At 37.1% G+C, this 26190-nt stretch overlaps 1 protein-coding gene across 9 annotated transcripts in view; it reads right to left on the bottom strand.

Moving 5' to 3' along the window:
• Positions 1-26190, bottom strand: part of Uvrag (UV radiation resistance associated) — a 360643-nt gene that overhangs the window by 234883 nt on the left and 99570 nt on the right. For all 9 annotated transcript variants that reach the window (XM_087211958.1, XM_087211956.1, XM_087211960.1 and 6 more), the window contains one exon: positions 11658-11740. In XM_087211958.1, coding sequence (XP_087068084.1) covers positions 11658-11740 — 83 coding nt within the window. The remainder of the gene's footprint in view (positions 1-11657; positions 11741-26190) is intronic.

The following is a 26190-nucleotide window of genomic DNA, read 5'->3' as shown; positions in this document are numbered from 1 at the left end:
ATACACACGCACTGGCACCTGGCAGATCTTTATTTAAACCTGCTTCAACATTTGTTTCTCCTGCAGGCCTAGGCACAACTCTCCACCTTGCTAAGCCTGTGTCTTCATCTGTTAAATGCAAGCAGCAACAGTGTAAACCAACACAATGCACTCAATAACTCTCATAATGATGAGAGGCATGAACTTGAGGTAAGAAACGCAGTACGCAGATGTGCCTGAGTAAAGGACTGATGGTTCCCTCGTGGGAGTAAGGTAAGCACACTTTTTTTACTTAGCTTCTCTTTACAGATGAACTCTCTCATCCCCTCTCTCTTTTTACACGAAGTTGTGAGACAAAGCTGTTTGAGAATCCCAACATGTGACTATATAGGTAAGACAGTAGTTAATATGATTTATCACTCAATTTATTCCAGAATCAAAGACTATTACATAACAGCAAGCTATCAATTTTCACTCCTTGCTGTTGGTGTGTCTATCTTAATAGTAATCCTTTAATTCCTCTTCTAACTTATTTAAAATAAGCACACAGACAACTCAATAAGAGCCTAATCTCTACAATGAACAGAAAAGTATATGAGTTTGACTATATAAACTTTGTGACATTTTCTGCTTACAGTGGAGTTCCAATTACCACCTGGAGAGAGCCCATCAGGTATGGAAAAAAAGAAAACAAAACAACCCCTGCATCATAAAAGCTGGCTATCAAATCCATAATTTAAAGATTATAAATGTAGTTATACCCTTAGACTTCTTATTTCATCTGTCTTCTAAAATTATCCTAAAAATAATTTGTTAAGCAGCTCCCTTTTAAAACAAAATTTATAGGTGAAAGTATTTTATATCAGAGATTAGGGAAAGGAATTTTGCCTCTAAATACCCAAATAAAGAGCTTTCAGAAAAATATAAAGAGTTAGATTAAAAGTCACAAAATCCTGAAAACCTCCCCAGATGTTGCAAGGAGGTAAGGGGAAGAAAGAAAAGAGAAGCTGAAGGTTCAGAGATCTGACTGTTTTCACAACACATTTCAGATAACAGCCTAGAATTTTTTTTAACAACTCTCATTTTGCCAGAGGCTCACCAATAACAGGTATAACAAAACTTTAGCCCTCTGTAACCTGAAAAATAGTTCAATTCAATCAATAGAAACAGCATTTATTATCTGCTTAAAGTGCTGTTATATATTGTAATAAGACAAACACAAAGACCAATAAAGCAAGAAGCTCTCAGTTTGGGGGTGTTGAAAGGAAAAGAGAGAGAACAGAGAACTAATTATAACATAGTGTTCCATAAATCACAGCTATTAAGTACAGGGGAAGGCTGGGTGTGGTGGCACACCCCTGTAATCCCAGCACTTGGGAGGCTGAGGCAGGAGGATTACTGTGAGTTTAAGGCCAGCCTGGGCTTGTTAAGTGTGTTCAAGGCCAGTCTGAACTACATAGCAAGACCCTGTCTCAAAAAAAAAAAAAAAAAAAAAAAGTACAGGGGACAGAAGCAGAGAAGTAGAAATAAGACAATGGGCCCTATCGGGAAGTTTTAAACAATGTCTTTTGACTACTACATAGAGAAATATGAACTTTATTCTCTGAGTCTACATGGTGGCTCAAAGATTTCTAAACCCAATGAGTGACAAAAGTGACATGTCTTTTAAAGCAGGATAGAAGATTATAAAGCCATACAGTATACTAGGTAGGAAGAAAGACTCTAGAGCTAGATGGCCTGGGTTTGTATACAGGCTCTAACACTAAATAGCTATGCAACTTTGGGTAAGCTACTTAACCACTTTGTGCCTCAATTTCCTCATCTGCATACAGGAAGTGGAACGACTCTTACCATATAGAGATGTTGTGAGAAATAAGAGCTAGTTAAAAGAACTCAGAGCATAGGTGGTGAACCTATGGCACACATGTTACTTGTTTTTCTTTTAAGACAGAAGATGTTAATGTATAAGTTGTTTTTTGTAAACTAAAATCTCAGTATTCAGGATCAATTGCAGTATTGGCACTTTGTGATAAATAAGCTGGTTTTGGCTTGCAGTTGGGCACTGTAAAAGGTTTACCATCACTGATGACTTAAGAGTAATTCTTTCCACAAAATAAATGCTGGAAGGGCCGGGGATTTAGCTCAATGGTTCTGCCATCTGCCTTGCAAGCGCAAGGTCCTGAGTTTGATCCCCGGTACAAAATAAATAAATAAATAAATGCTGGATAAATTATAGCTATCAACTGCATATAAAAAACAACTGGAACTACTCAGCCATAAAGAACGAGAAACTAGAGACATTTATAGCTAAATGGATACATTTTGAGGCCATACTCTTAAGTGAAATGAATAGGACACATGTGTAAATAACACAGTTTCTCTAGTGTGAAAAACTGAAAGTGTAAATAACGATTAAAACGATTAAAACAAATAATTGATAATTTGAAATATTAAAAGGTCCAAAGGTGTAGGTATGGTGGGAGATGAAGGGGAAAGGAAAAATTATGAGAAAAGAAAAATGGAAATGAAATCTATGTAAATAGGGTAAGGGTGGAGGGGGTGAAGGGCGCACAGGTAATGTGGAAAAAATAAGAACCAAGATACATCATGTACAGGTACAAGCACCCAATAATAAATGTAAACGTATTGTATACCTAAAATGTACGAATAAAAGAATTTTTTTTTAATTTTTTAAATTAAAAAAAAATTGGAATTAGGGAAACTGGTTAGGAAGTCAAGAAATAGTCCAAGAAAACAAAGATGAGAACAAACCAAGAAAAGTAGATGGATGACACATCCCATCAAGTAAACAAATGGATTAATAACCAACTAAATATAACACTGAAGGAAGAAGAGTGAGGGAAACTAAAACAGGTGAAGATTACTAGAGTTTTAGTGAGTGGAATGGGACTTAAAATATTAGGAAAAACCTCAGAAAAGAAAAGGAAAAAGTGGATATTAAGCCAGTGAGTGTGGCTCCAGACATGTTGGGATTGAGGCTCCTTGATGGCATGAAAGTATAAATGCCCAATGGTCACCAGAAAACAGGGTAGAAATCCAAAAGAAGAGCCGATCCCAGCACCCAGAAGGAAGCTCCCCGGCTTCATCCCAGGCTCCTAGGGCAGTGAAGCTCAGCCGGTCCCAGCACCCAGAAGGAAGCTCCCCGCCGCCATCCCAGGCTCCTAGGGCAGTGAAGCTCAGCCGGTCCCAGCACCTGGAAGGAAGCTCCCCACCACCATCCCAGGCTCCTAGGGCCAAGAAGGTGAGCCGGTCCCAGCACCCAGAAGGGTGCTCCCCGTCTCCATCCCAGGCTCCCAGGGCAGTGAAGCTCAGCCAGTCCCAGCACCCGGAAGGAAGCTTCCCACCTCCATCCCAGGCTCCTAGGGCAGTAAAGCTCAGCCGGTCCCAGCACCCAGAAGGAAGTTCCCCTGCTGCCATCCCAGGCTCCTAGGGCAGAGAAGGTGAGCCGCATGGGCGCCAGAAGCACACACCCGCCCCCGGCCCCGTGGAAATGAGAAGACACATAAACAAGCCTCAAAAACAGACTTCCAGATCACCTACAGCAACCCCAAAGGGAAACAAGATGGAACACTCTGATACTCCGGACTCTCTGAACTGGCAACAAAAGAGGATCTGGGAAAAATGAAATCAGAAATCATTACTCAGATAACAGCAAAGATTTTGCTCATGGTGCAAGACATGATTAATAAATCTAGAGAGGACACAGATGAAATAATAGAGGATCTGAAGAACATGATGGAATCCCAACATAGGAAACAAATGGAATCCATAAAACAGATACAAACAGATTTCCAAGAGATTAAAAACTCCATCGAAAGTCTGCGCAGCAGAATGAACCAATGTGAGGATAGAATTTCACATATGGCAGATAAGATTGCAATGAGGAGGAAAAGAAAAATTGCTTTAAAATTGTAAGGGAACATGAGAAATCAATCCAGCAGCTGCTAGACAATGCAAAGAAGAATAACAGAAGACTGATTGGAGTCAATGAAGAAAGAGGAGAGAGTGCAGATGACATAAAAAAAACTGCTCACAGAAGTGATGGCAGAAAACTTCCCAAGCAGGGGAAAAGAACTTGACATACAGATAAGTGAGACATATAGGACTCCAGCTAGCCTTAATCAAAAAAAATCTACACATAGGCGTATAATAGTTAGGATTCCAGAAATCCAACAGAAGAACAAAATTCTACAAGCAGTGAGAGAAAAGAAACAAATCACATACAAAGGAAAGCCCATCAGAATCACAGAAGACTTCTCAACGCAAACCCTCAAGGCAAGAAGAGCTTGGAGTGATGTATTTCAAGCCCTAAAGGAAAACAGCCTCCAACCCAGACTGATGTACCCTGCAAAACTACCTTTCAAAATTGATGGAGAAATAAGATACTTTCAGGATAAAGAGCACCTCAGAAACTTCATGAATACCAAACCAGCACTCCAAAAAATTTTAGACAATACCCTAGGAAAAGACAATGAGGATCACAACCCCAGGAAACCCAGCAGAATGAATCCATTGGGCGTGACAAATTAAACACAAAGAGGGAGAATCCAACAAAAAGAAAAAGTCATGACAAGGCTTTTAAAACTTTGAACTTCATCTCCCTAATGAGTGTATAATTCAATCTTCTTATTGCACTGATTAGTATTTTTCTGATTCTAGAATTGCACACCATTCCTTGTGCTATACTGGCTATTTATCATCTTCTTATGTCTACATTTTAATTGGGTTGTCCATTAATGAGCTCTAAGAATTCTTTATATATTCTGCTCATAGGTTATATGCATTGTAAATATGGTCTGTTTAAGGACTACTTTTCATTTTAATGATGTCATTTAAAGTTCTAAATTTTGATGGAATCCCATTTATCAATTTTTTTTCTTTTATACATCATGTTTTTTGTATCCTAGGTAGTTCTTGCCTACCCTGAATTCATAAATATTTTCCCTTATAATTTCTTTTTAAAGTTTTATACTTTTAGGCTTTCTTGTTTAGGTTCATAGATCCCTTCAAGTTATTTTCATGTATGGAAAAAAAGGGTTGAGGTTAATTTTTTATATACGGATACCAGGTGTTCTAGTGCCGATTGCTGAAGACACTCTCTTTCTCAGCTCTTGAATCGAGTTTATATTCTATAAAATGCTAATGTTAAATAATCTTTCAAAACTCGGTGGACCATATTATGTGTGGTTCTATTTCTAGATTCTCTGTTTTATTCAAATGATCTATATGTCTTTCCTTACACCAACACTGCCTTGATTACTGTAGCTTTAGAAGAAGTCTTAAAATTGGGTGCTAAACATCTTCCAACACTGTTTCGGTTTTTGTTTTTGGCTTTTCTGGGACCTTTGTACTCCTACATAACTTTTAAATTTCAATATCCAGTTCTTCATTTATAGCAAGTATACACAGACCTCAATTTTTATATATACCTTGTGTTTTCTAATCCTGCTAAATTCAAGTACAAGTTCTAGGGGCTCCTAGAGACTTCTTAGTATTTTCTCTGTAGATAATCATTTCATCTACATATAAAGATTTTGCTTCTGCCGTGCTAATCCTATCCTAGTTGTGTCATTTTATTGCCAGACTATTTTGGTTTAGACCAATGTTTCAAAGTCTAATGGATAGATGAAAAGTAGGCATATATGCCCTTGTTCCCCACTTTAGGGAGAAAGCATTGTATCGTCTCCATTCATATAAGGCATTCTCACTGGAAGTATGGAGTACATGTCTTTGATCTGTTGAGAAGGTTCTGTTCTACTTCTAGTCTCCTGATAGCTTTTACCATGAACAGCTGTAGAATTTAGTCCAATACTCTTTCTCCAGCTAGTGACAGGATCATATGGCTTTCTCCTTTCCTCTGTTTAAAATGATTACTTTCGGGGGTGGATCTTCCAATGCTGAAGCAACACTGCCATCCCTATAATAAAACCACTTTCTACATACTGCCAGATCTGACTTCTAAGAGTTTCTTTTGTTAAACAAATTTCTATCTATGTTCATACCTTTTTCTTCTATTATCTTTATCCAGTTTTAGGATTAGCACAATGTTGATTTCCTAAAATGAGGGGAGAAGTGTTCCTTCTTTTTTCTGTGTTAATCGTTTGATATAATTTATCAGTTAAAATGTTTATGAGCCTGCTGTTGTCATATAGGTAGGTTTTCAAGCTAGGAATATACTTTCTTTAATAGGTGCTATTCAAATTTTATATTTTCTCCAGAGTTAGTTTCATTAATTTGTCTTCTAAGTTACTTCTTAGAAGTTGTCAAATTTATTTCAAAAAAGATTTTTGTAATATGCTTTCTATATCCTTTTAAATTCTGTAAAATCTGTGGTGATGTCTCCTAGATCTTAATATTGTAATTTTAAAAATGTATAACTGATATTGTGTAACAGGAAGAAAAGGTCTAAAAGAGCAGGGGAATTGGGAGGGGTAGGGGAAGGGAAAAAAGGAAAAGGAAAATATATGAGAAGAGGAAAAAAATGGAAACAAGGTCTTTGCAAATAGGGAAGGCTGGAGGGGTGAAGGGAGGGCAAGGGAAGGGGGAAAAAAAATAAGAACCAAGAGACTCATGTAATGGTACAAGATCCCAATGATGAATGTAACTGTATTTTATACCTAAAATGTACCAATAAAGTTAATGGGGAATAAAAAAAAAAAAAAGAATACACAAGCTGCCAGGTGATTTAGCTCATTGGTTCTGCCACCTGCCTCAAAAGTGCAAGGACCGGAGTTCGATCCCCGGTACCAAAAAAGAAAAAAAAAAAGAAAAGAAATCCAAAAGAAGTTTAAGGATTAGACACACAGATGAACAGCTTTCTACACTGAGATGTACTGGTTGAAGGTGTGGCAGCAGAACAGAGTATGTTGGGACAAAGAGTAATACAGAGGAGTCCTAAACCAAAGGAACTCCAACAATTAGCCCAGAATGTCAATAAGACAGAAAGAGAGGAGAAAATATAGACATATGAAATAATGGCTTCCTTCAAGAAGCTTTCAATCTCATTAGTAGCAAAAGGCATACACACATTAAACATTTCTTTTTTCATTATGACTTCAGGACTAATACAGGTAACTTTGAAAGCAGAGTGGGTAAACATCAGAATGGTAAGAAGAGAAAGAGAAAAGCTACAGTGGTAACAAGGCAAAAAAAACCACTGGCTTAGAGGAGACAGCTAATTCAAGATGAGGGAAATGAAGGGAAAGAAGAAAACAACTGCAGTATTTACTGAATATGTACTGAAGCCAGTAACTGTCCTAGGATATTTCAAATATTCTACCTTATTTAATTCTCACAGTATTTCTAATCGTATGAGATAAACAGTATTTCCCTTTACATGTGTAAACTGAGGCACACAAAATTTAAATAATTTGCCCAAAGTCCTGTATCTAATCTACCTATATATGCCAGTTTTAGGACTGGAACCCAGGTAAGAACAAAAGCCCTTGACTTGTCCACCAGATTTCCACTTACTAAACTAGCAAAAGCAAGACATTTCAAAAGGAGAAGGAAATAAGAACAAAAAAATATTAACTAGGGTGGAAGAAAACTGTAATGATTATCATTTATCTCACTATAATAAAGCTATCACTTTTAGCAAGTCTGGAAGGAAAAACCAAATAATGAATTCTTTAACACTAAAAATAATCTTTCAATCTTAGAGAATAGATAAAATTAGATGACCTGGCTTCCATAGAATTCTAGATTGCAAACCTGACAGTGCTGCTCCTCCTCTGTCTATAATCTTTTAATCTTAGAAATAATTCTCTACCACCAACAAGATTTAAAAAGGGAGGAGACAAGTGAAAAATTTATCTAACAAGGCTATATTCCTCAAATTAGAAGGGATAATAAGAGATTTTTTAAAATCAACGTCTAAAAACAAATGCTTATTTATTGTACTTTATCACCTGCTTGATACTCCACTGAAGCCTCCTGCTTTTCTCTCCCCCAAATTGTACAGTAAATGAAATTTCAAATGCCATTTAAAGAACAACATTGACACCTTGTGGTGAGCATCCTAAAGTATCAAATAATAACAATGAATAAAATGGCTCTTAATTAAGTGTCTGTTTACCTAAAAACAAATCTTTAATCCAAGATTTTTGGTTAAGAACCAACTACCATCACACACACTAAATGCTAACTTTGAAAGTGCTACTAATCCTTTGGCAACGATGAAATGAGACTAAACTCTTAACTATGGGTCCAAAGACGTTGGAGGGAGGGGAGGGAAAGGGTATGAAAAGAGGAATCAAGATGGGTTATATAGATGTATCAACTTCCTACAAGGAATGTAAACATTATATACTACATACATGTATTAAAATAAAAATAAACATTTATAGAACTTTTAAAAAATTAAAGAGAAAAATGAAGTCTCATGTAATTGTTTCCCTATAAAACAGCACAACACATCCACATGAAGGAGTTTAATGTCCTGGTTTTAAGTGCTCCAGAGTTTTGCTTCATCAAGATTTCCTATTTTTCTGTAACATACATAAAAAATAGAGGGAATATAGTGGTACAAAGTTATTAACTAGAAAATACTCTCAAAAAAACAAAATCAGGAGACCTGGGCTCGCAGCATGACTCTATCCAGCATGGAGAATTTTAGAGTTAAGTCATTTTAAAGAATTTGTTACAGTTGAATGGGCCAATAATTGTCCAGGTTCTTGTGTACCATGACAAAAGAACTGACAAGCCTACACTCAGTAGTAAGCAGCTACATTTATTGAAGATCACAGGAAGTTGTGCTCAGGGCCAGTTCATGCCAGCAAAGGTATACAAAAGTTCAAGAAAGGCACTGGAGAGACAGAAAAGGACTGCACACAGGTCAAAGGTAGCAGCAGTAATAGGAAAAAGGGGCTGATAACTCAGGCTTTCAGAATCTAAAGGCCAGACACTTCTGCTCTAGGTGCCTCCCACTATCTCTCAGGGCGCCAGAGCCTCTGTGCCTGTACTCTCGCCTAGGGCCTGGAGATCTCCTAAGCTTCAGTTATTTTATTTTCTACCTCTCTTGTAGCGATGGAAGCAGGAATAACGGTTGGGTGCTGTTTAGAATTAGATGGAGGCTACCTCACAAGTGCAAGGACCCGAGTTCGATCCCCAATACCAAAAAAACAGAAAATAGAATTAGATAGAGGGAAGGGAGTTGACTCACTCAGCTCCTTTGTTTCTAACTGTACTAAATTCAGACTCTCTGTTCTCACATACAATTACAGATTAAGTGGTAGCATTTCTATAAACCAACAAAGTATCAGAAAATGAAAATGTATATACTTTTTCTTTTACTTTTTACTTTTTATTGATACATGTTTACAGTACATAGTAATCACATTCCTTGTGGCGAGTTGGTACATGTACCTAAAACATTTCAATTCTTTTTTACCCCCTCCCCTAGAAAAATGTATATGTTTTAAATGGCTACAACCAGGAATAATACTGCCTGAGTAGAAAGGAAATGATGAACAACAGTTTAATGTCACAGGCATACAAGTTTTCCAGCAACCACTTCACATCTATCATGGCAAAAACTATGGGAAAAGAGGAGCATGTGATTGGTATTACCTTCTGATATCTGAGGGAATTAACACAGAAAGGCCCATTTTACTTACTAACTTTCAAAAGTAAAACTTCAAAGTTTCTAGTTCCAGAGTAACCACCTGGGCTAGAGTAATTTGGTTAATAAGCAGACACTTGATCTGGTTCAGAAAGTGCATCTGTGTTAGTAGCGGTAGCTGCAAATGAATTAATTACACAGTGGTGGTAAGGAAACCACTATTAGCAAAGTAATCTGAATTACTAACATATCTGAGGAATCTAGAAAATACCTTAAAAGTGAAACCCCCAAAAACCAAATCATTGCAAGACCATCAATACTAAATAATTCAGTAACTACCAAATCCTGATGAGTTTGCATTTATGGAGGACACTGCTTTTCAGAAAATTTACTCAGTTTTTATGCTATGTGCACTTTATAACCACCAAAGAAGATGATACTATGAAAAGGATCTACAAAATGTGCTTATTAGAAAACCTTTGCAACAGTCTCAAGTCTGGTTCTTGCTGTTCACCTTCAGTCAGATCAGCCATTTCACACTTCTTGAACTCAATTTCTATGTTTAAAACAGCAGCTATAATCCCTGATGTGAGAATATAAGAGTCTGAGAGACTAAAACAACTGTGAAAATGCTTACACAAGTTTGTAACATCACCACTTCCATCTTTTAGGAAAAATCAGACAAGTTCAATGAAATCAGGGATGATTAAATGCAGGGTCAAGATCAAATTAATCACAGCATTCCCTTTTATAGCATGGTGCTTCACAAGATCCAACAGTCCTTCTTCTTCTGTTCTGTATATCCCAAGCTGACCAGGCTCAAAATATGTACATATATTGACAACTCCTGCTTTCTATCTCTGCCCTCTAGTTACTAGAGTCTATCCATTCTGTTATATATCCTAAGCAATCAAGGTGAAGGTACTTTTCAGATATGATTCAAAAGTTATCAGATGAGCTGGTTGAAGTGACATATGCCTGTAATTCCAGCACTTTAGGAGGCTGAGGCAAGAGAATCATAAATTCAAGCTGAGGCTGGGCAACTTAGCAACTTAGTAAGATCTTTTCTCAAATTTTAAAAGTCGGGGGGGGGCGGAGCTGCAACAGGGAGTGAACTGGGGATGTAGCTCAGTGTAAAAGCCTGCTTGGGTTCAATGCCTAGTGCCTCATAAAAAAAAAAAGTCACCAAAATATATGTGGTTACTTCAGTCAAAATCATTATCCCTTAAGAGTAATTTACACAATCCATATGTTCAAACTCTGTATCATCATGTATACTAAAAATCAAGTTTCACAAAGGCCAATTTTATAATGTTCATACAATAATCAATTCTTCAATTATCCTTTTGGACTCATCCTCCAGTGGACATATAGCAGATATCTAATGGTCTGAAATTTATGATGTGTTACATAAAGATTAGAAAAATACTGCCAGAAACAAATTTCAGTGAGCAATCTGTCTGAGGAGGGTGAACAAAGGTTGAATGTCATTACTGACTTTATTTTGAAATGCACTTATTTTGGTAATTTGCCCCCTGGGAAAATGCCCTTCATGACCTACCACATTTAAAATTAAAGCCAAATTTTAATATCTTTCAAAATTAAGCCCAAACATAAAAATATAGAGATGAGGCCTATAAACCTCAGAGCATTAGATTCATACAGAGCTCCTCTGGCTTGCCAAACATCCTTTAAGATAAATAGCAGGTCAAAACTCTAAGCTCTGTTAAGGGTTGCTGGAAGGCTCTTGGGTGATGCCATGGTTGTTAAGATTTTGATAAGTCTAAATTTTATACCTCTGGTTGCTGTGCTTTAGAGTACTGAAGACCAACAAATAGCTTATGTCCCTGTTTTAAGATCACTGGCTTCCAACTGCTCTCTCCACTCTCCAGAGAAAAGAAATGGTTTTCCAAAAACTTCATGAAAGAGATAAATTTAAATTATTGTAGCTACAAAATTTATGAAGCTTTCACTTAAAAATGCTAAACCCAAGTAACAGAATCTAAAGCTCCTATACACATTCTTTCAAATTGAAACATCAGAAATTCAAAATGAGAAAGATTCTTTAGAATTCAGAAGACTCTAAATTTCTTACCGTAGCAAAGAGAAGACGTCATAAGAATTACGAACACAGTTCTGATCCACCTGAAGAATATTCTTCTGAGCATTTGAATAACCCTGAAAGACATTAATAAAGTAATCAAAATAAAACAAAATTAAAAATCTGTGCAGAAATTAATCCTGTTCGCCTTTTGAGCACTATGACATATAAACACCTGGGTAAATTTAAAATTTCAGAGATTCCAAGAAGTTAAATATAATTTCCATATAACTCAGGTCTAACCTTTCAGGCAAGTGAATTTAAAATAAATTCTCAGTTTCCCACAGAGACAAAGTTTCACCTTATAATTTGTGGTGAACTTCCTAGGGGTGCTTCAAAACTTCTTCAACATATTATGTGATTGAAGAAAAGTACTAACAGTAATACTTCAACTGTATCTAGCCATCAAATGCAATTATAGGGAAAAATTTCAAGTGCTAATCAGGAATATAAGAAACAAATACTCCCTCTCAAAGGTACAAAGAAGCAAGGATGATTTCTAAAGAGACCACCCCATAATTCCATAAGAACAGGAGCAGTATCTCTGTCATTTAAGAGAGGCAGCACAAACAGTAGTTAAGAAAATAAGAGTCTGGATCCAGACTACCAGGATTTAAGTCTTTCATACAACAGCTCCATGATCAAGGCACCTACATTCCTTTAGCTTAACACTGGTATCTTTATTTATAATATTAGTATCCACCTCACAAATATTGTAAAAAGTAAAAAAAAAAGTTAGAATTTCTAAAATGAAAGATAGGTAATCAATGCTACATAAGTATTCTCTATAATGCTAATGCAGGCTGTGGGTACAGCACAGAAGATTGAACCCAAGGCCTCCCAGCATGCACCTGACCACTGACTTATATCCCTGGCCCTGGTTTTTAAGACAAGATCTCACTAAGTTGTCTACTTCCTGCCTCAGCCTCCCAAGTAACTAGGATTACAGGTGTGCACTGCCATATGCAGCTAGCACAGGCATTAAAAAAAAAAAAATATGTTGCTATAGATCTTAAAATATTATGCCATTGTTCTGAACAATTTTATTCTCATAATTTGATAACTCAGACAAATTATTTAAGAAATAAATTACCACGCCCTGCTGAGGTCAAGAGTCTACCGGAACTCGCCGAATCAGCACTATGCAGACAGGCAGGTCTGCGCATGCCCTACCGAGGTTGCGAGTTGCGTGGAACATGCCAATCAACCCGTGCCCAGGCAACAATCCACTGGACACCGCCCGCCCCCAACCCCCGCTCCTCTGTACAGCCACCTGGTTCCACACTACAAAGATCCAGAGGAAACCAGGCCACCAGACAATGGTACTGAGTCACACCGCTCCCGGCCCAGAGGTAGGGGCTTCTGAGCCACCCTCCCACTGCTCCTGGTCCAGAGGAAGGGGCTTCCAGACCACCATCCCTCCCGCTGCTCCCAGCACAGAGGAAAGGGCTTTTGGGCCACCTTCTGTCCCGCCGCTCCTGGCACAGAGGAAGGGGCTTCCGGGCCACCATCCCTCCCACCGCTCCCAGCCCACAGGAAAGGGCTTTCGAGCCACCATCCCTACCACCGCTTCCGGCCCCTGTCCCACCTCTCCCAGCTCAGAGGAGGTAATCCGTGCAGGTGCTAACAGCCCCCTGCCCCAATAAAAATGAGAAAACACCTAAAAAAGTCTCAAAACCAGACTTCCAGATCACCTACAGCAACCCCAAAGGGAAATGAGATGGAACACTCTGATACTCGAACATCTGGACCCACTGAACTGGCAACAAAAGGGGATCTGGAAAAAATGAAATCAGAAATAATTTCTCTGATAACAGCAGAGATTGTGCTCCTAGTGCAAGACATGATTAATAAATCTAGACAGGATGAGGAACAGGATAGAATCCCAACATAGGAAACAAATGGAATCCATAAAACAGATGCAAATAGATTTCCAGGACATGAAAAACTCCATTGAAAGTCTACACAGCAGAATGAGCCAATGTTTTAAGGACAGAATTTCAGATATAGAAGATAAGATTGCAATTAGTGACCAGGAAAAGAAAAATTGCTTCAAAATTATAAGGGAACATGAGAAATCAATCCAGCAGCTGCTAGATGATGCAAAGAAGAATAACATAAGACTGATTGGGCTCAATGAAGAAACAGGAGAGAGTGCAGATGACATAAAAAAACTCTTCACAGAACCAACGGCAGAAAACTTCCCAAGCAGGGGAAAAGAGCTTGACAAACAGATAAGTGAGGCATATAGGACTCCAAATAGCCTTGAACAAAAAAAATTACACATAGGCATATAATTGTTAAGATTCCAGAAACACAACAGAAGAACAAAGTTCTACAAGCAGTCAGAGAAAAGATACAAATCACATACAAAGGAAAGCCCATCAGAATCACAGCAGACTTCTCAACACAAACCATCAAGGCAAGAAGAGCTTGGAGTGACATATTCCAAGCCCTAAAAGAAAACAGCCTCCAACCCAGATTGATGTACCCTGCAAAACTGTCTTGCAAAATGGATGGAGAAATAAGATACTTTCATGACAAAGAGCACCTGAGGAACTTCGTGAATACCAAACCAGCACTCCAAAGAATTTTACACAGTATCCTAGGAACAGACACTGAGGATCACAACCCCAGGAACCAAAGCAGAATGAACCCATCTGGCATGACAAGAAATTAAATGTAAAGGGGAGAAATCAACAAAAAGAAAAACTTGTGGCAATGACAAGTCAATACATTTCAGTTATAACCATCAAGTTAATGGTCTCAATTCACCAATCAAAAGAAATAGACTGGCAGAATGGGTCAAGAAGCAAAATCCAACAATATGCTGCATACAAGAAACACACTTAATACAAAAAGAAACTCACAGACTAAAAGTTAAAGGGTGGAAAACAATACTCCATGCAACAGGAACCCAAAAAAAAGCAGGAGTAGCTATCCTCTTTCCAGATCAAGTAGATTTCAAACCAACACTGATTAAGAGAGATGAAGAAGGACACTACATCCTTGTAAAGGAAAGAATCCAAGAGGAAGAGATGACAATCATAAATATCTATGCACCAAACACTAGTGCGCCCAACTATATAAAACAAACACTAAAGGACATGAAAAGTCATATATGCACTAATACAATTGTAGTGGGGGACCTCAACACCCCACTGTCACAAATAGATAGATCAACTAGACTAAAAATAAGTAATGAAATACTAGAACTCAATTGAACTCTTGAACAAATGAACTTAATAGATGTTTACAGAGTCTTCCACCCCACAAAATCAGAATACACATTGTTCTCAGCTGCACATGGGTCATTCTCCAAAATAGAACACATACTCACACATAGAACATGTTTAAGGAAGTGCAAAGGAACTGAAGTTATCCCCTGTATATTATCAGACCATAGTGCGATGAAATTGGAGATCCATAGCAAAAGAAACTGGAAAAATTTCATAAACACGTGGAAATTGAACAACACACTTCTGAATAACCAATGGGTCACACAGGAAATTAAAGAAGAAATCAGACAGTTCCTTCAAATAAATGATAATGACAATACAACATATCAGAATCTATGGGACACAATGAAAGCAGTCTTACAAGGGAAATTCATAGCAGTGAATACGCATATTAGGAAAACAGAATGAGCCCAATTACACAACCTGATGCAGCACCTCAACCTTCTAGAAGAAGAAGAGCAGGACAACCCCAGAGCTCATACAAGGGAGGAAATTATAAAGATCAGAGGAGAAATCAATGCAATGGAGACTAAGAGAACGATACAAAAAAAATCAATGAAGCCAAGAGTTGGTTCTTCGAAAGAATCAACAAAATTGACAAACCTTTAGCCAACCTTGTCAGAAAAAGGAAAGAAAAGGCCCAAATCCATGCAATTAGGAATGAAAAGGGTGAAATTACAACAGACCCAGCAGAAATCCAGAGGATCATCAATACCTACTTCCAGAACCTATATGCCAATAAGATGGAAAACAGAAGAAATGGACAGATTCCTAGATACATATGAATTACCAAAGTTGAACGAAGAAGACCTAAAAATTCTGAACAACCCAATATCAACCAATGAAACTGAAAACATAATTAAAAACTTAACTAAGAAAAGCCCGGGCCCTGATGGCTTCACTGCTGAATGCTACAAGACATTTAGAGAGGAACTACTGCCACTAGTGTTTAAACTCTTCAATGAAATTGAAAGGGGAGTAATACTCCCAAATACATTCCTGGAAGCAAGCATCACCTTGATCCCCAAAGCAGAGAAAGACCCAACCGAAAAGGAGAACTACAGGCCAATCTCACCAAGGAACATAGATGCAAAAATCCTTAATAAGATAATGGCAAACAGAATCCAGAAGATCATCAAGAAGATCATACATCCTGATCAAGTGGGATTCATCCCAGGGATGCAGGGATGGTTCAATATACAAAAATCAATCAATGTAATACACTATATCAATAGAGCCAAGGACAAAAACCATATGATTATCTTCAAAGATGCAGAAAAAGCATTTGACAAAATCCAACATGCATTTATGATAAAACCCTACAAAAAATTGGAATAGATGGTCTCTACCTCAAACTGATAGAAGCCATCTATGAAAAACCAACAGACAATATCATACTAAATGGTCAAAAACTAAAATCCTTCACACTAAAATCAGGAACAAGACAAGGATGTCCACTATCACCACTCTTGTTCAATATAGTTCTGGAAACATTAGCCACGGCAATTAGACAAGAGAAAGAAATAAAAGGAATAAAGATAGGTAATGAAGAAGTCAAATTGTCATTATTTGCGGATGACATGATACTCTATATAGAAGACCCCAAGAACTCCACCAAAAGTTTTCTAGATTTAATAACCAAATTCAGTCAAGTAGCTGGTTACAAGGTCAACACACAAAAATCAATAGCTTTCCTTTACACGAATGACAGACTCACTGAGAGAGAAATAGGGCAAATAATTCCTTTCACAATAGCATCCAAAAAACTGAAATACCTAGGAATCATCCCAACGAAAGAAATCAAAGACCTCTTCTCTGAAAACTATGGCACTCTGAAAAGAGAGATTGAAGATGATATCAGAAAATGGACAGACATCCCCTGCTCCTGGGGAGGAAGGATTAATATCGTGAAAATGGCCATACTTCCAAAACTGCCATATAGAATTAATGCAATTCCAATTGAGTTCCCAGCAGCATACTTCATGGGCCTTGGGAAAACAATCCAAAAATTCATTTGGAACAAGAAGAGACCCAGAATAGCAAAAGCAATTCTAGGTAACAGAGACATGGCAGGGGATATCACAAACCCCAACCTGCAACTATACTACAAAGCTACTGTGATAAAAACAGCACGGTACTGGCAAAGAAACAGACCTGCGGACCAGTGGAATAGATTAGAAGATGCAGAAACAACGCCAGACACACTCAGCCATCTCATCTTTGACAAAGGAGCCAAACACCCTCACTGGAGCAAAGATAGCCTCTTTAATAAACGGTGTTGGAAAAATGGGGTTTCAACTTGCCAAAGATTAAAACTAGACCTATATCTCTCGCCATGCACTAAACTAAAATCACATTGGATTAAAGACCTAATATTAAAATAGAAACTCTGAACCAGTTGGAATAGAGGTTAGGTAGAAATCTTGAAGACATCGGTGTAGGAAAAGATTTTATGAACAAAACCTCAGTTGCCCGTGAACTAGCACAAACAATCAACAAGTGGGATCTGTTTTTATTAAAAGGCTTCGGCACAGCAAGAGAAACCACCAGCAGTGTGAAGAGACAACCCACAATGTGGGAAAAATCTTCACCTGCTCTTCTTCAGACAAAGGTCTACTATCTCGATTCTATAAAGAACTTAAAAAGATCAGACCTCCCAAATTTAAAGACTCAATCCAAAAATGGGCATCTGAAATGAACTGATATTTCTCAGAAAAAGAATTATAAGTAGCAAATAAATACATGAAAAAATGCTCAACATCACTGGTCATTCCAGAGATGCAAATGAAAATGATGCTGAGATTCCACTTCACTCCAGAAAGAATGGCTGCTATCATGAAATCAACCAATAACAAATGCTGGCAGGGCTGTGGGGAAAGAGGAACTCTGCTCCACTGCTGGTGGGAGTGTAGACTGATGCAACCACTGTGGAAATCAGTATGGAGATACCTCAAAGAACTAGGACTGGAAGTCCCATTTGACCCCACTATTCCACTGCTGGGGATCTTCCCCAAAGAATTAAAAGAATCATACCACAGTGATATATGTCCACCCATGTTCATAGCAGCACAGTTTGTGATAGCTAAAACTTGGAAACAGCCCAAATGCCCATCAACTGGAGACTGGATAAAGAAAATGTGGTTTTTTTATAAAATGGAGTACTACTCAGCCATAAAAAATGAGAAATTAGAGACATTTATAGCTAAGTGGATGCACGTTGAGGCGATACTCTTAAGTGAAATAAATAGGACACACATGCATAAATACCGAATAGTTTCTCTGGTGTGAGAAACTGAAAGTGTAAATGAGGACTAAAATGTATAATACGTAATGTGAAATAGAAAGAAAAGGGGCAAAGGCGAAGGGAGTGGGAGGGCTAGGGGAAAGGATAGAAGGGAATGGGATTAATATGAGAAAATGGAAAAATAGAAACAAAATCTTTGTAAATAGGGAGGAATAGAGGGGTTGAAGGGAGGGCTGGGCAAGGGTGAAAAATAAGAACCAAGAGAGATTATGTAAAGGTGCAAATTTCCAATGATGAATGTCATTATATTGTATGCCTAAAATGTACCAATGATCAGAATGAATAATCAATAATGGAAACTAGGAAGAAAAGGTCCAAAGGGGTAGGGGTAGTGGGAGGGGCAAAAGAAAGAAGGGAAAGGAAAAATGCTGAGAAATGGAAAAAATGGAAATAAAGCCTTTGTAAATAGGGAAAGGTGGAGGGGGTGAAGGGACGGCTAGCAATGGGGAAAAAATAAGAACCAAGATGCATTATGTAAAGGTACAATTCCCAATGAGAAATGTAATTGTGTTGTATACCTACAATGTACCAATAAAAGAATTTAACGACAAAAAAAAGAAAATAAATTACCAAAACTGACATACTATGAAACAATAACATCTGAGTAGCCCTATGTCTACTTTTTAAGTGAAAAACTGAAAATATTCTCACAACGAATGTCTATGTCTGCCGGGGATTTAGCTCAGTGGTTTCGCCGCCTGCTGCGCAAGCACAAGGACCCAAGTTCGATCCCTGGCACCAAAAAAAAAAAAAAAAAGAAAGTCTATGTCCAAATGGTTTCATTGACAAATTCTTTCAAACATTCAAGAACTAAATAACATCAATTTCCTGTAGTTCTCCAGGAAACAGAAAAAAAGAAAAAAAAAATCACAAAACAAGAAAGGGCATTACATAAAAAAGGATCAGGAATATATAATTATAAACATATACACCTCAAAACATAAACAAAATACAGGAAGCAAAAATTGGCAAAAATAAAGGGGGAAGTAACTGGAGACATCAACATCCCATTTTCAGTAATGGATAGCACAAATGGACAAAGCAAATTTAAAGATAAAACGGTGAAAGACATGAACACTACAAGGCAACTATACCTATTCAGAAACCTTCAGACATATTCAGAAACCTTCCACCTACAAGAACAATAAACACATTCTTTAGTGTACATGGTATTATCCTCTAAGATATGTTCTACCACAAAACAAGTCTCAATATCTTTTAAAAAATGAAATCATATCAATTATCTTCTCTGATCACAGTGGAATAAAATTAAAGATCAACAATGGAAAGAAATTTAGAAAATTCACAAATGTTCAAAGTAAACAACATATTCTTAATCAGGTCACAGAACAAATCACAAGTCAAATTATAAAATGCTTTGGGTGCTGTGCAAGCGCAAGGACCCGAGTTCAATCCCCAGTACCCCCCCAAAAAAAAATGTAAAATGCTTTGGAATGAATAAGAACAAAAATACAAGATACTAGCAAAATGATACAGTTAGAAAGTGCTCAGAGGAATATAAAAACCTTTAAACACACATTTAAAAAGAAGAAAGAGCTCAGATCAATAACCTAAGCTTTTGCCAGAACTAGAAAAAGAGGAGGAAACTAAATGTGAGGCAGGAAGATGGAAATAGTAACAATTAGTGCAGAGATCCATAAAATATGAAGAATATGAAAACAATATGGAAACTCAGTGGAACCAGAAGTTAGTTCTTTGATAAGATCAACAACATTAACAAATCTTAAGCAAGAACAACAAAGGGAAAAAAGACTCAAATCACTAAAATAAAGTGAAAGTGGAAACATTATCAATCTGACAGAAATGAAAAGTATAATAAAAAAAAGTATGAACAATTATATAACAATAAATCAGACAACTTAAAATGAAATGCTAATTCCTAGGAATACAAAAAATGACTCAAAAAGAAGTAAAAAAATCTGAACAGACTTGTAACAGATAACAAGGCTAAGTCATTAATTTTAAGACTACCGGTAAAACTTAATAAACCAAAGAAAAAGAACCAAATCAGATTCAACTGGTGAATTCTACCAATCATTTCATAAAAAATAACACAAATCAGTCTCAAAGTCTTCAAGAAGGGGAAGGAGGAGGAAGAAAGGGAGAGACAGAGAAGAAACGCTTCCTAACTGAATCTAGGAGACCAATACTCCTTGATATGCTAGTCAGACAAAAACATCGGAAGAAAACCACAGACTAATATACTTCATGAGTACAAATTTTAAATTCTTCCTCAATACTAGCACAACTAGTCTAACTATTAAAAAGATTATGCCATGTGATCTGGTGACTTTCTGAAAACCATTTCAAAGTATACACTCTAAAAGAATTAAAAGCAAGGATTTGTACACCTATGGTAATTAGTAACATTATTCACAATTGGTAAGAGGTTGAAGCAAACCAAGTTTCCATGGACAAATGAATAAACAAAATGTAGTAAATTTATGTAGTTTAGCCTTAGAGAGGCTAAATAATAGCATATGCTACCAGACAGGTGAACACTGAGGATGTTACATTAAGTGAAATAAGACAATTAAAGGACAAATACTGTACAATTCCATTTATTGAGGTACCTAGGATAGACAAATTTACAAAAACAGAAAGTTAGAAGAAAAGAAAATTCTTCTGAAGTCAGCGACCAGGAGAGATGCATGAGGAATTATTGTTTTAAAATGATAAGGAATTTCAGTTTTATAAAATGAAAACGTTCTACCCGATGAAATAGTGGTGATAGTTGCACAATAATGTGAATGTATTTAGTGCCATTAAACTGTACATTTAAAATGGTTAACAGGTTTGTTGTTTTTGGTATTTTGTTTTGTATTTGTTTTTGTAGTACTGGGGACTGAAAATAGGGCTTTCTCACTGAGCTATATATTCTCAGCCTTTTTAAATCTTTTTGAGATAGGTTCTTGCTAAGTTGCCAAGACTGGGCTCAAACTTGCAATCCTCCTGCCTCAACCTCCCAGGAAGCTTGGATTACAGGTTTGTACCTCCATGCCTGGTTAATAGGATAAATTTTATGTTATGTATAATTTACTACAATTTTAAAATTTTCTTAAAATATTACACGCCAGGAACAGGTGGAATTTATGTAGGGTATGTAAAGATGGTTTAATATATGAAAATCATTCAATGTAATATACCACAAAAGATATGATCTCAGCTAATGCAGAAAAAGTGTGTCAAATCTAACACCCTTTCATGATAAAAATTTAAAAATACACCAAACTTGTAACAGAAGGAAATTTCATAGACATAATAAAGGATATCTACAAAAAAAAACAACATCCTAGTCAATGGTAAAAGACCAAAATTATTCTAAGATCAAGAACAAGATAAGAATGACTACCTTAAGTACTTCTATTCAACATCATACTGTAAATTCTAACAAGAACAATTAAAGTACATATGTACAAAATAAATGGAATGACGTCCAATGTTTATGGACTTAAAGAGTTAATACTGTCAAGATGGCAACAGTACCCAAAACAATTTATAAGGTCAGTGCCATCTCTAATACCTAAACTTCTAATATCCTTTTCTATGGAAATGGAAATGCCAATTTGTAAATTAATATAGAATTGGAAGGGGCTGACAAACAGCTAAAATAATACTGAAAAAGAGAACAAAGAAGACTCACATGTCCTGATTTCAAAACTTACTACAAAGCAAAAATAATCAAAACAAGATAGTCCTGGATATAAGAACAGCCATACAAATCAATAAAACTGAACTGAGAGTCAGAGACAAACCCACAGATTAATGATCAACCGGTTTTCAATGAACATGCCAAGACTATTTAATGAAGAAATAATAGTCTTTTCAACAAATGGTGCCGAGACAACTGAATAGACATGCAAAAAAGAACAAGATTAAACCTGTCCCTATCAATGTATAATAAAATTACCTCAAAAATAAACTAAAGACCTCAAAATGAAAGATCACTTTAAAGGTGAGGAAACCGAGACACAGAGAGGATTAAGTAGAAGAGCCATGCAGTCTGGCTCCACAACCTAAGTGTTTAATGACCATGCTATACTAGATGATCTTTCAGATCTTTTCCAAGTCTAAAATTCTGGGTCTATGTACATGTAAGGCAACTTAAGGACATTATTAAGCCCTTCTGCTTCACCATCACTTAGCAATTAACATTCTTAAAATATGCTAAGGGCCTTGTTCCGAACGACATCTAACTTCACCAGATATATGATTCCAACAGGTCTGATGAAAGATTATAATGGAAAGAAACAGCCCATTTATAACTGGTTATCTATGTGAGATACTGTCAAGTGCCAAAGGGTCTAAAAAAGATTTACATATCACTCAAAATTCTTCTGCAGCCGGGCCTAACAATTCTTTTTCAAGGAAAAGAATAGTCCACCAGTCTGGTTAGTGCCTGTTAAACTGTTCAGGGAAACAGATAATTTCCCATATCCAATGAGCAGAAGTACTTCCAGGCAAATCAGGTGGTTTTCTAGATCAGTGATCCGCAAATCTTTTTCCATAAAGGGCCAGACAGTATTTTTGGCTTTGTGGGCCATATGTCATCCTGTGACACACTCTTTTTTCTTTCAAATTCTTTAAAACTGTAAAAATCATTCTTAGCTCACAGGACATACAAAAATGTGTGCTGGTCAATAGTTTGCTTACCCTTACGCTAGCTCAATGGGTAAGTCATCTTTTAAAACACGATACTGTACATTTTGAGAGTTTTTAGCTGATAAAACTGTCACAAAACTTTCCTTAACTCTATCAAAACTACAAAAGTCATACAGAAATAACTTACTTGACAGAATAATTTTGAAGCAAATAGCATTATATACACTTATTCATTTCAATGTTTACTGAACACTTGATACAGCAGCCAATGCTGCTAACATCTTCATAAAGTACACAACCCAATTAAATTTCTAAATACAGTAAATAATGCAAAGGTGTCATAAGAATAATTTCTTATAATGCTATGGTATGGTAAAGATATGGTAAAATAAAGATTCCATCTAGGAGAAGCGGGAACATCAAAGGCCGCAGGGGTGGCAGTATTTGGGATAGATCGGGTAGTACTGAAAAGCTGCTGGCAGGGAAGGAAAGTCCCACACAGACTGAACACCTTTAGCCAAAGCATGACAGTAGGAGAACACAGCTGCATTCAGAGAAAATTAAATAGTGGCCCAATTTGTTCAGCTTCAGTGATGTGGAAATTATTTGGAACCCTGGAGAGGAAAGTAGTGGGAGATACAGCTGAACACATAGGCTGGGAGGTCCAGAGCACCAAAAGCCTTGAATACCATGCTAAAAAGTAAAGACTACTTATGAGCAACAAAGACCCATGAAGGGTTTCTGACATTGTAAAATAATGATCAGAGATGTATTTAAGGAAGGTTACTTTGGTAATGACAAATATGATGAATTACAGGAGGCAAAATGCCCAAATACCAGTTAGTTGGCTATTATAAAAATCCACACATACTAGAAGTACTGAGAGCCCGAATTGCATCAGTAGCAATAGTAATGAAGAAAAAGGAGTAGGGAGGAAAAACCAGCAGAGACAGGAAGAGGGGAGAGGAGGCGAAAGAAAGGAAGTGAGGGAAGGACAGAGAGAGAGACAGAGGAAGAGAAGCAGAAAGAGAACCAAAAGTACTAGACAACAGAATGAATTTGAGCTGATGGACAGAAGGAAATCAGGTCAGAGATTTAGATGCATCAGCAGATGATGAAAATTTATTTAATTTTTAAGCAAAGAAATAAAAAATGAAAGTAAGCGTTAGCAAGATTTATCAGGCAGTGGTAAGCAAGACAGAGTGGATACAGAGACTGGAATCCACAGGGCACCCAGGGAACTACTACAATAATCCAAATCTTTGGGAATGTTGATATGAGCTTGAATTGCAACAAGGTAGATGAAAATAGCTATGGATACCAGAGTTGTTTCAAAGCAGAACTCTAAAGAGTCTAAGAGTTGACAAAATAGAGCAGATAAAAAGAAAGATATCAATCAAAACTGAGATGACCTAACTCATGGAACACAATGACAAGAGGAGTTTTGTTGTTGTTGTTTGTTTGGGCTTTGGTTTGTTTGCTTTTTTTGGTATGTTTTTGGAAGTACTAGAGATTGAACCCAGGGTCTTGTGCATACTAGGCAATTATTCTACCGCTGAGCTACATCTACTCCCTCTTTTTTTTAAATTTTAAAACAAGGTCTTGCAAAGTTACTTAGGTGGACCTCAAACTTGAATCTCTTGCCTCAGACTCCTAAGAAGCTGAGATTACAAGCATGTCCCCCCACGCCTGGCTAGAAGAAAGCTTTTTAAGAGGAGAAAGGGAACTGAACTCAGTTTGGGCTATGGGAATAGGACAATAGCTTAAAGGTTCTCTGGAAAGCTTTCCCCAGCATGTTACTGCTCTTCAAACCATTAAGTTAAATTTGCATATAGCCCTTCTTTACTTAATTAGACAGAATAACATGGAGGGTGTCATCCTACTTCTTGGACACATTTTTCAGATAGCATAGTGAATATACGTATTTAAAACAAAGTATTTATTTGTACGGCTACTCTTAAAACAGCTACCTGATGAAGAAAGAGACAGCCTGTGATCCTATGTATATATATTCATGGACATAAATACCTTTCAAGTGTTAGCCAAGTTTAAATTGAGAAAAACTGTGCAAGTATCTCTGTCAAGCATCACCAGGCCTTGGACACCCTCTGCCTCAAGTTCTGATGAAGCCCAGATGCTGAGTTGTTAAAGTGGGGACACTTTAACAACTAGACACTTAGAGCTGAATATGTACATTTCCCCCATCCTGACTTAGCCAGGGTTTCAGACTTACTTTTCCTCTCAAAACACTGAGACGCAGTGAACAATCAGCACAGTAATATTAAGCGACAGTAGGGATCCTGAATTAATTCTTTCTTTTTTAACTGAAGTCAGTTGAGGATGAAGAGATTCTTCTGCACAAGTCATTGTTTTAAAATACCTTCAGTAAACAATCAACAACACAATCAACAACAATCACAAGAATAAAGTGGACTAAGTAAGTGTCTTCAATGCTACTCCATGATGGGAGGACCAAAAGTGACCTTGCCAAAGTAGCCTCCCTGTGAAAAGTCTGTCTTACAACAAACCAGAGACAGGAATAATGTGGTCCCAGTAGACTCTGTTCACTCATGCAAAAATATTCATTGACCAAAGTCAATAATAAATCCTAGGACTATAAGAGAGAGTAAGCCAGAACCTCAGCTCTTAAGGAGCACATGCTCGAAAGGGAAGCAAAATGTATACACAAATTTCTTTAAGTGTGAGAGAAGACAGAAATGAGGAGGGAGAGAAGGCAACATTGACAGCAAGGTAACTAGTGTAAGAAGAGCTTCAGGACAGGACTCCGGCTTGTAGAACAGTTTAAACTGACTGACTTATCAAAAGAAAAGAAAAGTTCAAGAATGCTCTCATTACAAGTCTATTCTAAAAGAGAATAATAAAAACAAGTTTTCAAAATTTTAGAAGAATTTTTTGATCTCTCTGAATCCCCTACTAAGGATGAATCTAAAATCCTATTTCTGTTTACTTCTCAAGAATCTAAAACATCTACCCAAAGAACCATGCTTGGCTTTCAATGTTCCAGTATTAAAATTCTCAAAAGCTCAAAAATTGTGCTAAGAAGACAAGAGCCTCCAAATTCCTAACAGGAAAAGTGGCATTTTCCCAGATTATTCTCTGGCTTCAATGAAGAGAGAAAATGGGGACCACACTGCAGCAGCAGGATTTATAAATATGAATTACAGGATAAGATGATTTTCCAAACATCTGTCACAAGATAATTTGATCCGAGAAAAAAGGATGGGGAAAATAAAGACTCACAGGGAAGCCAAACACAGTGACTAATGTGTGGAACTTATTGGACTCGGGTGGATGATGGCCTCAGGGCAAGGCATGCCTACTCTTCAGTAATAAATACCCA

This window comes from Heterocephalus glaber, unplaced genomic scaffold (genome assembly GCF_053883595.1).
Source record: "Heterocephalus glaber isolate CG9 unplaced genomic scaffold, H.glaber_assembly_v1.0 deba00001428, whole genome shotgun sequence".
NCBI lineage: Eukaryota > Metazoa > Chordata > Mammalia > Rodentia > Bathyergidae > Heterocephalus > Heterocephalus glaber.
This window is presented reverse-complemented; position numbering and strand designations above follow the sequence as displayed.